Source organism: Protopterus annectens, chromosome 2.part2 (assembly GCF_019279795.1).
Source record: "Protopterus annectens isolate FY-2018-M chromosome 2.part2, PAN1.0, whole genome shotgun sequence".
NCBI lineage: Eukaryota > Metazoa > Chordata > Ceratodontiformes > Protopteridae > Protopterus > Protopterus annectens.
The window spans coordinates 60,394,530-60,411,431 of record NC_056730.1 but is presented as its reverse complement, the minus strand read 5'-3'; the positions used below and the strand labels follow the sequence as shown (position 1 = coordinate 60,411,431).

Below are 16,902 nucleotides of genomic sequence, written 5' to 3'. Positions count from 1 at the left end.
TAATGTCTAGACTTAAAGGTAGCCAAAATGGAACCCTGTTTGTTCTGTAATGATAACTTTTTTTAGGAATTTATCCCTCCCACAAGTCTTGTTTATTTTTCAGTATAAATTTAGGTCTCTAGTGCATGTGCTTGCAGAACCACTGATTTTGCAAAGAAATAGGTCTTGTAGAATTGGGTATTTTTTGGCTCAAAAAATGAAAAACTGGTCAACTCTGAGAAGGCAGTAGGTGAATGAAAATAAGAAGAGTTGTGCAAGTTTATCAGGATAGTTAAATATTTAAGGCCTTTAAATCTGTTGGTCAAAACTCTTTTGGGGTCTTTTCCAAGTAAGCGGTATACTTGGATTTATACACAACAAGGGAGGCTTTGTATTCAGTGACGTGCCAATAAGGGAAGAGCACAGTTGTAGAATGACTTCTTTGGAGCTTGAAGATATTCTTTGAAAATTAACTTCACCAGACAGAAGTGTTTCTTGACTGTGGTGGAAACATCATGATTGAATAAGAGAGAGTTGCCAATATAAATTAGGTCTCAAGGCCATGTCTGAAGAGTCCCGCTTATATAAGGTATGAGGATTTTTACAGGATGCCAGTACACTGCACCTTTTTTTGCATTTAGCTTGCGACTGTTTTCAGTACACTGGGTATGTAAACGTTGCAGCCCTTGTTGGAACTGTTTAGTATCAGCAAATGAAAGTATAAAAGTGCCCAGCTTGAAGTCATCAGCAAGATTGGTCAACCACAATTCTGTAGTATTGGCTTGGATGGCAGCAAAATAAATGCCCAAAAAGGAAATGTCCCAGCAGTCATGCCTCTAGCACCCATCTTGTTACAGTTTTATTTTTACACAAGGTACCAACAGCTTTCACAATCTGGTATTTGTTGGTCATCTAATTTGCAATCCAGCAAATGTGTGGCTAATATTTCAGTAATACCAGCCTTAGGGATAGTGTCACAAGCCTTGGCTTAAGCAGTGTGAAAAAGTGGCTGCTGTCTACAGCTTCTGTAACTTTTTCAAAGACAGGACCTTCACATTCAAAAAAAAAAAACTGATTAGGGTCTGAGTTAAGTTGCCTATGTCTGCATAAAGGAGTTTTGTTAGGATGTGTTCCATAACTTCGCATATAAGGCTGGTGAGGCTGACGGGCCTTTAGTCGCATAAGTTTGCAGAGAGGCCATTGTTGTGTAAAAGAATCACCACAGCTTTCCTCCAGGCATCGGGCTCAAACTCTATAGAGAGGATGAGGCTGAGGAGTAGAGTCGAGTCTTGGATAGTGCATACTTGGTACTGATGAGGTCCGGTCCCATGAAAGTATTATTTTTGACATTTGATACAAGTTTAAGACTTGTTCCAAGGAGATTTTATGAGAAATAATTTTTTGTGGGCCAGCAATGGGGGATAGGTGAAGTGAAGTTAGTACTAAATTAGTCTTGTAATGTATTGGCTATATCGTTGACATTGGAATGTGTGATATTATTAGGGATTAGTTCAGTCGATTTTTGGACGTGGTTCCTAATATAAGTTAAGATAATTTTTAGGTTCATTTATTATTTTTAGCAACTTCAAGTTTTTATTCTTTTTACATTTTTTTAGTAATATCTAGTAGGGAATTCACCTAAAAAGTCATTATGCAGGCAGAACTAGCTTACGCCAGTATGTAGAAGCCCTGTTATGACAGAAGTAAGTCTTCTCTGCAAAAACATAAGGTCTTTTCTACTATCTCATCTCAAACCAGTTTGCACTGGATCCCCTAACAAAATCCAATAATCTTCTCTCTGCCCAAGGTTTGTTTGTAACATTTCTTTTTTCTGCACCCCATTTTCAAGAAAGTTGTGCAGTTGTAGAGAGTTATACAGTTGGATGGGTTTTGCAAATTAATTCCTGTGTTGGTGAGCTGTGTTATCATTTATCTGTCAGTCTACAAGTTTGAGCCAGACAAGAACATAGCTTGCATCATCATTTCTCCATTATTGAAAATGTAGCTAATTGTTGTGCATAAGAGCATTAGACTCCATCTTATTGACTTCCTTACATTTTGAGCCCATAATTTACTTCAAATCTTAACATGCACTCACTTAAAAAGATATGCCCATGACATGTCATCATTCCTGCTGGTTTAAGTACTCTGGATGAGGATCTGGTGCACATCTGTCTGTGTGATTCTGTGTGATTCTGTGAATAGCATAGGGGTAGCATTAAGCCTAACTACTGCAGAAATGACGATCTAATGCTGATTGTGATTCTTTGTGTTTACTGTTACCCGGACTTCTGATGCTGTCTTCAGTCATGGCTCAGAAAAGTTTGCAGCAGTCCTCTGAGGGACTCCTCCTAAGCACTGATATAGGTGTTGTAATTAGCTGGTTGTTTAGCAGGCAGGTCCTTACCTTATTTCCAAATGTATTCCATCATAGGTGTGTACTAGTCTAATGGCCCCTGGAGCCTTTACAAGCGTAGCCCATAGAAGTGCCCTGGCATCGTGCTGCCCGATGTTAGTTCCCAGTGCCTCTGTCAAGTAGAGTCACTGGAGTGATCCCTGGGGAGAACTTTCTATTTCCCATACACTCATCAAGATTTCTCTTGAAGACGGCCATTGAGGTGTTCTGCTTGACATGTATAGGAAGTCTATTCCAGAGCATGGGCAGTCTCTGGGTTATGAACTTGTCCCTCCAGCATGTTCTGTTGATTGTGGTAATGAGGTTGAGGTCTCTGTAGTGTGTGGTGCAGAGGAATTGGGATTTCTTTAGATGCAGCATTTCTAACAGAGCTGGGTCAGATATGACTTTGTAAGTCAAGCAGAGATCGCCTCTTAGCAGACGATATGAGACAAAGAATAGCTGGAGTTTTTTGAGTCTGTCCATGTATGACATGTATTTAAGGCCTAAGATCCTCTTTGTGAGGTACTTTTGTGGCCTATCCAGCTGTTGCATGTGTCTAGTGAGGTACATACCAAATGGGGCATTATACTGTATGATTGGCCTAATGAGGGAAGAGTAGAGAGAGAGTTGATCACCTCTTTCTTCCTGGATGCAAAACCCTTGGTAATGAGATGTGCCACATAGAAGGAATTTCTGACCACAGTGGTCATGTGGTGGTCGAAGGAGAGGTTGCAGTCAACCTGTGTCCCCAGATCTCTTATAATGCCTTCAGTGTTCAGTGGGCTCCCATCGATGTGATAATTAGTGGGAACTGAGTTTTTCTCAAAGGGGATGACGATGGATTTTTTGACATTATGCTTAAGACCATGGTTTCTACACCAGTCATTGGTCTCAGTGAGGCCTTTCAGTAGGATTTCTACATCACTTGGGGAGTTAATAATGGTTCCTAGCTTGCAGTTGTCTGTGAACTTGGTCAGCCAGAGTACCTCTATGTTGGCCTGGACTTCTGAGAAGTAGATGCCGAACAGGAGAGAACTCAGGACCGATCCCCGTGAGAGACCACTTGTGACTGGTCGGCATTCTGACATGGAGTCTGCTACTTTCACACTGTGGGTTCTATCTGTGAGCCAGTTTGTAATCCACCTTGTGATATAAGGGGTGATACCTAGTTTGGTGGGCTTATCAATAATTCCTGAGTGGGGAATGGTATCAAAGGCCTTGACCAGATTGAGGTAGGTTGTATGAACTGCCTTGCCCTCATCCACAGCCCTGGTTACTGACTCAAAGAAGTCAACCAGGTTGAGCAAGCATGATCTACCCTTCACAAAACCAAATTCCGTGGGATCCAGTGTTTGGAGATTCCTTATATCCTTGTTACTTAGGTCCATGATGATGCACTCCATAGCCTTACATTTCAGACTTGTCAGACTAATGGGGACGATAATTCCCAGGGTCTGTAGTTGCTCCCCCTTTATGGAGAGCGATGACTGTAGCAATGCGCCATTTTATAAGGACAAAGCCTGAGGTGATGCTGTGATTGAACAGTGCACACAGGTGTTGTGCCAGTTCACTTTGTAGTTCATGTAGAACACATCCCGGGATATTGTCAGGTCCCATGGAAGCTGTATTCTTGTCCTTGGACAATGCAGCTTAACCTATGCTGAAGTAATGCTGGGTGCCTGGCGTTCCTCTGGTGTTGTGATTGGTCCTTTGGGGGGGGGTAAAGTTGGCACTGCATTTGTCAGCCAGTATGTTGGCAATATCTGTTGGCTCAGTATAGAAGGTACCACTGTGCAGTAACTCAGAGCAAACCTGGGCATTGCCGTGGAGATTTATGATAAAATGATAGAAGGCTTTGTGGTTGTTTTTAGTGTCTACCACAATTCTACCTTCCTAGCTGGGTTTAGAGGTTTTGATGAGGGATCTTAACTTTTTGTTGAGGCAAATAAAGGAGTTTTCTAGTCTTGAGACTTCACCTTTTTCTACAACAGTTTCTTCCTTCTGTTGTAGAGTTTATTAATGGCAGGGTACCACCAGATTGGCTTCCATTTTTTGAAGGAGAGCGTCTTGGTTCTTTTGGGTATGGCTAGTTCCATGCATTTATGTACGTATTCATACTGATTCTGCAGTCATGCATCTATTTTCCATTGACATGGGTGCCGTGAAGTTAGCCACCTCTGTTTTTAAGTGCTTAAAGGCAACTTTGGAGAAGTTTTTCATGGTGGTTACTTTTGTAGGTGGTGTGGGTGAGATGTGGATTTCCATGGTGATTAGTTTGGGTCAGATATAACCAGGGAGGAATTGACTATTGGTGCAGAGCAATGGTTGCCCATATTAGTAATAACCAGGTCAAGGATGTTGCTTCCTCTAGTAGGGGTAAGAATGAGCTGGTCCAGGGCATTGGAATTGATGAATTTCAGGAAGTATTGGGTCAGTGTATTGGTGCATGAGTAGTTTTCCCAATTGAAGGAGAGGTAGTTGAAGTCACCTAGTATGAGTTTTCTAAACCTGAACCAAGCTACTCACCTTTGAAAATGTAGTTTGTCTTTAACAGAAATGTACATCTAGCAAGGATTTTTCCATTTTGTCTCACATTTCAAATTTCCCATAATGTATATGTAGTTGCACTAAACATTTCAGTAGATTGTTTTTAAAATGGTATGAAGTAAGACTCCAGAACCTTAATGTAACATGTTTCATGAACATATATGTATCAGGTATGAAAATAAATTAACTGTTTCCATAAACAACATATAGTTTCATTGGAAGACCGTGCCTTCATTTATAGCCACAATGTCTGTTTGAATTGTGTTTTTTGTTATCTCCATCTGTGCTTTCATGCAGAATCAAAATATTCGTTGTCATCCTGCCATGAGAGGGAGTGTTTTGTGTGTGTGTGTGTGTGTGTGTGTGTGTGTGTGTTTGTGTGTGTCACGTGCAAACAAGTTGTACTTGTAAATTTTAGCAGTGATGCAAGCAATTAAATTTTAACAGTAATGCAAGCACCTGTGTCAACTGACTTTGTACTCCTATTTGTCTCCTGCCCAGTTTCTTTGATTGGTCACTTGTTTTAATCTATCATGTCTTTCTTCAAGGGATTTTATGACATATGGGCTCTGTTCTTAAATAATGTGCAACAGACGTGCTCAAGTCAGCAAGTCCAGTAATATACAGTCATCATTAGTTGAACTACATTAATAAATGTCTCAGTATGTCAACTTTGCCTTTGTTCCTTCTGTCCTGTTAATGCATTTGCCATAGCTGGAAAATAAAAGCAATTACACATTATGAATTTAAGTGAACTTGCAGTTAATACGCTAATATGTACAGAACATTTTTTTAATTTGCATTGTTGATAACAATAGCAAGTTGAAAACTATATGTTGTCCCAGTCCCCTTCATTAATACACATCACACCAAATGACGTTTGACAGCCTTTATTAAATTTCCATAACATAGCTTTGATCACCAACTTTATTAATTACAACTGTTCATGATATAATTGATTCTAAATACAGCATAACATCCTTGTAATGTTAATCAGGGCAGTGTACCTATTCACCCTGCCCCAGTAAGCAGCATCCATACTTCTACTCACTTACTTTACGTATGAAGCAGTGTCCCATCTCACTTCAATGTTAATCAGAGCAGTGTAACTACTTACCCTGCCAAACAAGCAGGGTCCATACCTCTGCTTGCTTACTTTACTTATGAAGAAGTATCCCAAGTCACTTCATGCACAATCCATTGAATTACCTTCCACCAAATAAGCACCATCCTTACCTCAGCTTGCTTATCTATTCAGCAAGCTTCCTCCAACTACTCATTTTCTTTCCCCAGATCCTTGAAATGAACATCCAGACATCAGAAGGGGAACAGAAGAGGACAAGCCTATCCCTCTTCTCCGCCTCTCCCACTGATAAAAAATCCTACTCTCTACCAACAAAAAGAGGGAAGGTGGGTGGGTAGCAAGTTCACACCAAAATGTGATTGCTTAACCCAACTACACTAGACTAATCCTCTTAAGCCCCACCCCATCATTATTTCATTTCCTCCCAACTATCCCTGCCTCCACTTAACCCTTTCACCTCCCCAACCCACTTAATTCCCCCTAATATTAAGCAAATCCCCCTGTGAAGATGTCCCGGGACAACTTAGTTTGTTGCCAAACTTCATTTGTCCTGGTCCCCATCAATAACACACATCACACCAAATTACATTTGACGACCTTTATTAAATTTCCATAACATAGCTTTGATCACCAACTTTATAAATTACAACTGCTCATGATATAATTGATTCTAAATACAGCATAACATCCTTGTAATGTTAATCAGGGCAGTGTACCTACTCACCCTGCCCCAGTAAGCAGCGTCCATACCTCTACTCACTTACTTTACTTATGAAGCAGCATCCCATCTCACTTCAATGTTAATCAGGGCAGCGTAACTACTCACCCTGCCCAACAAGCAGGGTCCATACCTCTGCTCACTTACTTTATTTATGAAGCAGCATCCCAAATCACTTCATGCACCATCCATTGAATTACCTTCCACCAAATAAGCATCATCCTTACTTCAGCTTGTTTATTTATTCAGCAAGCTCCCTCCAACTACTCATTTCCTTTCCCCAGATCCTTGAAATGAACATCCAGACATCAGAGGGGGAACTGAAGAGGGCAAGCCTATCCCTCTTCTTTGCTAACCAGCCTGACCAGGCTGTTCCCCCTCCCTTCTACCCATAATTGTTCAATCCACTTCCCATAAAGGGAAGGGTCAAGGCAAACATCATTTGGTGTACCCATCATCTGCAAAAGCATCTTAGAATCCCGTCATAAACTCCAATCCATGCCATCACTGAAACACACCCTAATGAAGTTAAAAGTAGGATTACCATGACCCTGTTGTAACACCGGAACATCCACACCAAAAGAACACATACCCTTTTAGCCCTCTGCCTTCAAAGCTGAAATCATGGCTCAACCTGAATGCATTGCAGCCTATAACCACAACAAAACCACAACCTATAACCCCTTGCATGCAAGACGGCACCCAGTCAAACAACTAGTAGCAAGTCTCTCACCCAAAACCCTGTTTAACCGTAGCATATCACCATAACCCACCCACTACCCAGTTCTATATGTGCAACAACTCCATTACCGTAAGTAACAGTCTAATTCCAACTTTAATGTCCTACCTTAGCTAGCAAAAACTAGCACCCCTTGACCTAGTTCCCGAAAACCCACCTATGCTCAGCAACTTAATACCCTGCCATAAACACCCCCAATTTGCTCATTACCGAACCATTCTTAACCCCTGTTTGGCCCTGGCCTTTCCTTATATTACCTATACCATTAGTAGGAAATTAAGACCTGTCCTACCACAGCCTTATCCTGCAACCAAGCCTCCTTTAAACTGTCTTACTCCCCTGTAACAACGCACCCAGTTTTAAAACTACCCCACCAACTGCCTACCTACCATGCTTCTTAAAACTCTACTCACAAAATTGACAAGAGCCATAGGGCTTTAGCCTAATAAGTCCTGTGCTCCTATGAATGTTGTGACTCTACTCATCCCCACACTCCCCACAAACCATTCCCTACTGTTTCCCCTTTGGTCCCCCACCTACCTCTTCCTTACTTGCCCCCTATACCAATGCAATAATCAGCTCTCACTAATTGAACACAGAGCTCTAATATACCTTAATAAGGTGATTACTTGGACCCACCTTGTGCCCCATTCTGGTGGCAAAACATCCGTCCTATCAAACGTTACCTTTTAGTTCCCCTTTCCAAACGACTGCATGATGCCTTCTGTCCTTCAGCAATTTCAGTCCATAACTGATGTCACCCTGTGCTCCCCATGTGTAACCTCTTTGCTCACCACTGCTTCCATCATCTGTGAAGTCCTTGTGTATCGCCCCCACTGGTACTTGGCACACCATCTACAAAGAAAAGGACAAGCGTCAATCCTCTAATATGTAAAGAGAAGGCTGTACCTTATACCCATTTCCAAATTATAGCAGCAGCGTTCCAAAAAATAAACCCATCTGTAAGAAAGAAGAGACATGTAAATCATCTAAAAGACATTACGCACCTTTCAAGACATCTGCAAAGACAAACTATCCTGCCAACTCAGGAATGATTGCAACACCGCCACACATTTATGACGAAACAGCCATAATCAAATGCCTCCCTGCTGGACTGGCGTGCCGTATGCTTAACAGAGAACTGCTGAGGCTGTAGAAGGGACAACAGATGACAAAACTACCCACAATTATGAATCTCCATACTGCACCATCCCCTTTCTATAGCCATAAGTCATACCCTGATTAGAGCCACCGCAAAATGGCCATACAGAAGCAAAGATCTTGCATGACGAAGAGTGCAGCCACCACATTGACTGACTTAAGAGAACTCGTGACACCCCATCTGCTCAAGGCTGTGTCCTTAGGAGGCTAATCTCTTATTATATCATCTCTGTGATTGCATCAAGTCAGAGTAAACAGACAAGCTGATTTTTTTTTTTTTTTTTTTTTTTTTAGGAAAGACTTGTTCCTTTTATGCTGAGAATGGCTGGCCATAGAATTTATATATTCAAAGAATGAGATGTGCCCCTCTATACGTCTCAACCTCTTATTGCAAGAAATCTGGACAAAGCCTGTCAAAATGGGGTGGGGGCAAAGGCTCAAAACAGGGACAGATCTTAAATATTGCTCTTATAAACTCAAAATGCTGCTAGAGTAATAAAGTTTGTTTCAACATACATTTCCTGAAGGATTTGAAGTCTGAAACTCAAATATTTGTCATTATGTAGTGATTTCAATCCTCGGATCATCTCCGTGATTTGCAGGAAAGCTATAACTTTTATGAGGAATAGACTAGAAATATGAGGTAAGAATGTGGACCTTCTGCTAAAATCTGGATAGTTGAGAGGTATGGTGCTCCCACATCAAAAGTGCAGGAAAGCTGCAATGCCAATTACTCTGCATTAATTGAATTCACTTCTCTCATATTGCTATTGCCATATATTTATAACATGCAACTAGATAGTGCTTCACATTTGACATATGAGATCTTGAGAAGATGTGACTCAGTGAATAATTACAGTTCCGTAGGATATACCACACCCATATTTTCTCCTATTTAATAGTAGGATAGTAGGATTAGAATGAACCTACAGTTAACTTGAAGACACATACATAAATCAGGGTTCCCAGATCTGACTGCAATGCTCTGACAACTTCAAAGCCCAGCAACCAATTCACTGGGATTCAAAGTGCCTTCAGTTGTTCCCCAAACTTCACCAAAGTTTGCTGGCAAGACACAGACTCCTCCCATATTAATCAAGGAAACATCAACGTGCCAGTGACGATACATGAAACAAAACCCCGAACAGCAATCCTGCCAACAGGCAACACACTGCTTTGGCCTCAAATCTGCCTGATTCCATGGACAGACCTGGCAAGTGCCGCGCCTTCACCTGTTAAGCCATGTCCCTTCAAAACTCCATCCTCAAGTGTGAACCTGGACAGCATGTCGAATATCCAAATGTGTAGGCCTGTATACAATGCCTGCAAGCTTCCAGTTTCATAGAATTAGCACCTGTGTGATCAACTGGCAACCAACGAGCACACAGACAAGCCGTGGTAATCAACGAGAATCTGGACAAAGCTGTGGTGCACTCCCGCCCCCCACACAGGAAAAAAAACAAACTTCAACTTCTCAACTGAACGTACCAACGAAAATGCAAACCTGCACAAATGCATACCTGTTGGGAAGCCTGATCCTCCCCAAAGCAACACCCATCCCAACCACCATCCATCTGCCGATGGCTGCAAGACATAGATGGTCACCTGTAGAAAATATCGAAACCCGAACCGGCCACGATGCCCCATGCAAAGGGGACAAGGAACAACACTGCAATTGTCAGGTTACGATGTAAACACACAACACAGAAGGGCACAGAACAAATTGTCAAGAGAAAGCGAACCATTAGTTTGACGCAACCGGACTTAACTGACTCGTACCTCTGAAGCAGAATAACTATTTTTTTTTATATATTTGCAGCCAGTTTACCAGAAGCTACCTCTGGAAAGATTAGAAATCGATGTGAGACATATCTGCATGCCACGCATGCACACAGTGCACCCTGTTGAAAACATAACTCCAAGCCCGCGAAAAGACCCTTGTGGCCTCTGTAGAAATGCACTAGCAGAAGAAATGCTATGAATCTCCACATCCTCCGACCATGCCAGCGACAGCAAAAACGTCCATCCTTTTTGAAGCATCCACGAGGCAAATCCAAACATACTGAGAATAAGTGGCTACAAAAGCCCAAAACTAGACTGAACGGTGACGCCACAGCCAACAATCCAAGGCCATTCAATACCAAACAGCCCGCCACTAATATGGCCGCACTACAGCCAACAACCATGGGCATCCCACAGCCCCAGACACACCTCTGAATGCTGGAAAACCGCTCCCCATCACAACGAACCATTCACTGCCCACACCATCAATGTGACAGATGTTTTTATTTATTTATTTATTTTTTCTTTCTATAAATGGTCTCACACCAACCCAAAAATAGCCACAGCATGAAACAAACCCACAAAGACATGCTACACCCAGCCCAACTAAACTGTACACCAAAGCAGCCAAAGCCCAAGACCATTATCAGCGAGATGCCCCACAAGAATAGCATAATCAAACCCCAAAAATGAGAACCTCACAGAGTCTACAACTCCCTCACAAACTCCTCCGCCAAAATGCCCAACCAAAGTGTACAAGCAACCCACACCCCACTCACACAAACCAGAAGCATTCATCACACCCCGACCTCCCCAGTCAGCGCTCACAAAAACACATAGGGGGGAAAAAAATCACTCCATCAGTACTAGCATGCCCCATTCAAACCAATTCATACCAATTCATACCTGTTATCCAAAATACCTAAAGGTTGTCGGACGATGGCTTGCCTTAGCATGTTTCACACCAAAATGTGATTGCTTAACCCAACTATCCCTGCCTCCACTTAACCCTTTCACCTCCCCAACCCACTTAACTCCCCCTAATATTAACCAAATCCCTCTATGAAGATGTCCCGGGACAACTTAGTTTGTTGCCAAACTTCATTTCTGCCTTTAAGAGTACAGATTTTCTGTTTACTCCATTTTCTGTGGCATGTTCTTGGAAAATGTTTGTGTCTCTGTTTGTATTTACATGGCTTCATAAAATGTATATGGAGTTTTAGTTTATATGTGTAGTATAGTAAAACTGATTTTTAAGAGTAGTATATGGGTTTAAAAGTCTGTTTGAGTAAGTCATTACCTAACTAGTACCATTGTTAACAATTCATGGAACATTATGTGCTGCCTGCCGAGTCATTCTTGCTTTACTTTTAAGTATACATTTCAGAATCACTGTTAAAATTTCATCAGTAATGTATAATTTTCTTTTTTTTCTCTCAACTGTCACTTTTATCTAGGAAAAAGGCACATAGCTGTCATGTCTAATTTTCACAATACCAAGTTAAATTAAATAAAATGGTCTGAGCTACACTTTACTAGCATTGAAATTGTCACATTATGTACAGTAAGAAAATGCTACTCTATGCCAAGATAATGAGTATGAACATTATATGAGGCCATAGGCATGACTAGAAATGAAAATATTAGCAGTCTGAAATGCATGTTGCACATGCCTTGCAGATTTGAATTGGACTAGCCAAATAGTTTCCCATATTCTTTTTTTATTATGAATTGCTTTCTGTTAAATTACTAAAGTTTTAGTACTTCAGTGGTTTCTGTTTCATCTAGATATTGAAATGTATTTTATTGTCTGATCTGCCCTTTCGATGAGATGTTAAACTAAAGTCCCATCTGTCTGAACTGGTGGTAGCTCACATAGATGTAAATCATCCTGCTGCACTTATTGAAAACAGTAGGGGAAGTTCTCCAGTGCCCTGGCCAAATGTCCAGCACAAGTATGAGTACCATCTTCATTGTCAACTGAAAGGAGGCCATTGGCCTAATGGAATTAATTAATTAAATACATAAATATAACAACATAAATATTCCCCAGCTTTTAACATTTGCCTGTTTGAATTTCATCTTTTGTGTAAAGGTGCTGTATGGTAAAACAGTGTAGTAAAAGTTGAGTTTTTAATACGTTGAGCTGTGTTGATCTAAATGATACAGTTTCTATTATTTTCTAATTCCATTTGTTTAATTCAGATTTGCTTTTTTTTTTCTATACATGCAGTTGGTAGTTTTTCAGAACACCTGGATCAGCTTAGTGCAAGTGTGGACTGCACAGACAGTTCTTCAAAGCCAGCTAGTGATCCTGTCTCCCATGTGGCTCGTCAGAGATTAGAATCCACTGAGAAGCAGAGAGTGACTGGGAAGCTTCCTAAATCAGCATCTGCCAGTGCCCTGTCTCTCATGATTCCTGGAGGTAACGTTGCAAAGATTGGATTTCCATGCTGTTAATGTGATTTTTTATCAGTACTTATCAGACTCTGAGCATGACTGGCTTGCTGTAGACTGCTGTTGCTGTACTTATACCAGAATTTACTTAGTCCTTTCTGTAGGTTGTGAGAGTGTAAAATATGTATCGTCCTGATACCTTTCCCCTTTTGTTTTGTGCACTTGATCTTTATGTTAGTTAAAGGAAGTTTGATTTCTGCAGATTTTAATAAATTATTTCTTTCAGTGATAAACCTTTCCACACCTCCTTCCATTTTGGAAGCTGCACTCCCACCCCAGTAGCATATCTCTGCATATCTGCCCTGAATTACTGGTCAAGCACATTTTAACAGTCTGTAGCATGATAGTAGTTTAGTACCAGTGCTGTTTGGTGTCAGTGTGCAAAGTTGAGTCTTAGGGTAAAAACAGTTGGCAAAGTGTACTTGTCACCACCTACCCACGCTCCCCTTCACTGGGGGCAATACTATTGCAATGGTTTGAAGCCTTCATTTTCTGAGATTTGTAATCCTGTTTCTGGAGTATCCCTATTATTAAATTTCATTCCCTTCTTTAATAAGTAATGTCAGAAACAATGTGTTTACCAAAGCACCACATACAGCCTGGTGCAGAGAAAGTTTTTATGTATATCAGCACTTGGAAGGCATGCAGTATTTTTTAAAGATAGTAGAATGGTAGATGCAGAGCGTGAAGTGTTTTCATTATCATATAATTTTGTCAGAATATTTTAGTAATGAAAAACTATATCATTTACAGTTTTTAACAAAAGATGTCTAATTAACTGTTTATACTGACAATGAATATTGTACCTTAGCTTGCATTCTCCAAAGGCTGATAAGACACTTGGAATTATAGAAGCATAGTAAAACAATTGCAGTAATTCTAGTAACCAGTTATACACATGTTGCCATTATAATTTGTAACTAGAATTTAACCTTTTTTTTTAAGATCTTTTTGGTGTTTCTCCATTGGGCAGCCCTATGTCCCCTCATTCTGCCTCTTCAAACCCTTCATCGAGAGATTCATCTCCTAGCCGGGACTCTTCCATGAGTGCAGTCAGTCCCTGGCAACCTATAATCATTCAAAGCTCAGGGAAAAAGTTTGGTTTTACACTGAGAGCCATCCGAGTGTATGCAGGAGACAGTGATGTTTACACAGTCCACCACATGGTTTGGGTAAGAATCACAGCCTTTTTCTTCTATCTTTGGGTTAGACTTTATATACAAAAACTACTATGTTTCTCTAATTTCTCATTCAGGACTAAATCATTATATTTAATGGTAATTTGGTGACTGTACTGTCCAGCTTGACAGTATGTTTTCTTGAATCTTTTAAAATACCTTGTAAAATAATTCTTTTAACATCCTGTTAGGGAATGTGATTTGACAGTGTATTAGTTTTATGGGTCGATAGAAAGGAGGCATGTCTACTGGGTTTTTAAATTAGAAAATGATTCCTTGACTGAATGATTGACTACGTTATCCAGCCATCTTGGGTATTATTATTTTAACCCATTATCCATTTTGTAGCTGGCAGCATAAACCTTCTCTCCATGGTACAGTACTTTTGCAGTTGAACACTAAAACTACATTTGAAAGAAAGTTTCTCCAAAACAGTAATTGATATGTCACAGAATCATAATTATACGATTTTTTTTTTTGTGTACATCGAACATTTATCTATCTGCTTTTAATATTTTATTACTTAAATATAAATAGCTAATTTGATATATCAACTTTAAAACGGTGTTTGTTTTGGAAGGATTCTGTGTCAGTATCTTAAAGGACGTTTAATCAAAATCTGTGTTAAAGGAAGTTTTATTTCTGCAGCTTTTGATAAATTATTTCTGTCAGTGATGAACCTTTCCACACCTCCTTCAGTTCTGGAAGCTGCACCCCCAAAATCTAATATAATCACCTCTGAGTTGGTGGCATAACAGGGGAAGTGGAGCTCTATCTGCATTCACTTATTTCATGCAGTGCACCTTACTGCCAAGTGCAAATTATCATTCACCTGGCTGTTGCATACCTCTGTGAATTCTGTTTTGCCAGAATTGTGGGGAATCAGAAAGCAGCCTTTGTGTTGTTCAGAGCTGGTTCCTAGGTTTGGGGAAGAGAGGTAAAAAGCAGGCAGATGTGCAGCTCTTATTTATTACAAGGATTGTGAATATAAAGTGCTAGTAGTATTTTGATTGTTGCAATTTTTATTTCATGTTTAAAGTAGAGTGGCTGGATAAGGATATACAAGAATTAACTATATTCTTCATAGAAATGTTAATTTGTTCTTTTCTGCAGAATGTAGAAGAAGGAAGTTCAGCTCATCAGGCAGGGCTAAAAGCGGGTGACCTCATTACTCATGTTAACGGAGAGCCGGTGCACGGGCTTGTGCATACTGAAGTGGTGGAACTGCTCTTGAAGGTAACTTTTATTTGTCCTCAAAACAGTGTCCCACAGTGGGTGGGTCTTTGCTTAAAGCTCAGAAACTCCTTTTCATATTCCCACCATTTTCTGGTGTTATAGAAGCCCACAGAGTTAATTTAGAAACAGCTCTATACATCCTTAATATGGCTTTAACGTTTGATTTCTAGTTAAAACTACAGGAATATGAAGTTATATATTCAAAACAGTATCAAGAAAATTACATTTTGTACCTAGATTGTATATGCTTATGACAACATAAAATGGTAAGAGAGTTGCCTTCCCTATCAACAACTGATATCAGAGTATAAGTAAAGAGAAAGGGAATGGGGAATCCTAAGTGAAAGACCTGCTCCTGTAGAGTTTTTAGTTTAATCTAGAACAGAAGCTGTTATTAAAAAGAGAGATAGTAGAGCATATAAATATTGAATGATAAATACAGGAATCACTCAGAGGAGGTTAGAAAAAAAATGGGAAGAGAGATTGGATTAACACTTCACAAGGAAGCAGTGGAAGGACATATGTATAGCCCTCAAATATGCAACAGTCTAGACGATTTAGGATTTTTGTTTAGAAGTGTTTGTATAGGTATTTTTGTACTCCAACCAGACTCCAAAGAATTTTTTTCTCAGGTAGATGGTAAATGTTTGAAGTGTGATAGAGAAGAAGGAGGTAACTGGGAATATATGTTTTGGGAGTGTAATGAGTTGGCAGATTTAAAAAAGTCCCAACAGAGTGTCAAAAATATTGGTTGAGCAAATGGCCTGTAACTAAGGAAATGATTCTTGGAAGCTGGCACACAGAATCTGAATTGCCTAGACATATTAAGGCCTTGCTAAGTTTATTTCTGGTGGCTGCCAAGAAAGCAATTACTAGAAAATGGAAATCAGAGTCTAAACCAACTGTATTTGACATAGTGAGTAAAAATAAATGGACGTAGGATCTTTAGAAAAGGATAAGAGGAAGTTGCATAGAAAAATGGAAATTGTTGGAACAATACATATAGAATATTTTTTTGGAGGAGTGAGGTGTAAGGGAAGGCAGGAATTGAACAAGTTATGTAATGCTGGCTTGATGATGATTGTATGCATGTGATGCAGAATGTCTGTAACTGTGAACATGTTAACATGCTGTATTTTCTTTTATATAAATGTATGTTTGCGTTTTAAGTGATAATTCAATAAAACATGTTAAAAATATTGAGAGAGATGGTAAATGCTAAAGTGGAAAGTATAATAAAAGTATATTCCATTAAATTTATTTGACAGATTTGTAGAGGATAAGATATTAACCATGTTATTAAGATTGTGATGGTAATATACTAGCTGGGCTGTAAGAATGTGAATGTCGTATTGGTATATTACATAATTAATTTGGGAATGTTCATAATGATTCAATTTTTTAAGGCTCAAAATGATGCCAAATATATATTCTATAGAAAGCTATGGCAGTAAATGTTTGGAGATGGAGTTTTACTTCCCTAACAAGTGTGTAAACAGTGAGCATAATTGTATTGTATAACTAGATAAGTAATCTGTGCAGGGCTTTCTTTTCAGAAGCAGTGCCCATTCCAGATAGTTCTATTGTTTAGCACTGTTCCATTGTGCAGGGACAAGCCTGGCT

The 16,902-nt window shown here is 39.8% G+C and overlaps 1 protein-coding gene across 1 annotated transcript in view; it reads left to right on the top strand.

The window, feature by feature from the left end:
* Positions 1–16,902, top strand: part of LOC122795920 (microtubule-associated serine/threonine-protein kinase 4-like) — an 809,687-nt gene that overhangs the window by 767,950 nt on the left and 24,835 nt on the right. The window contains exons 21-23 of the mRNA XM_044064403.1: positions 12,642–12,833; positions 13,811–14,037; positions 15,157–15,279. Of these exons, the coding sequence (XP_043920338.1) occupies positions 12,642–12,833; positions 13,811–14,037; positions 15,157–15,279 (542 nt within the window). The remainder of the gene's footprint in view (positions 1–12,641; positions 12,834–13,810; positions 14,038–15,156; positions 15,280–16,902) is intronic.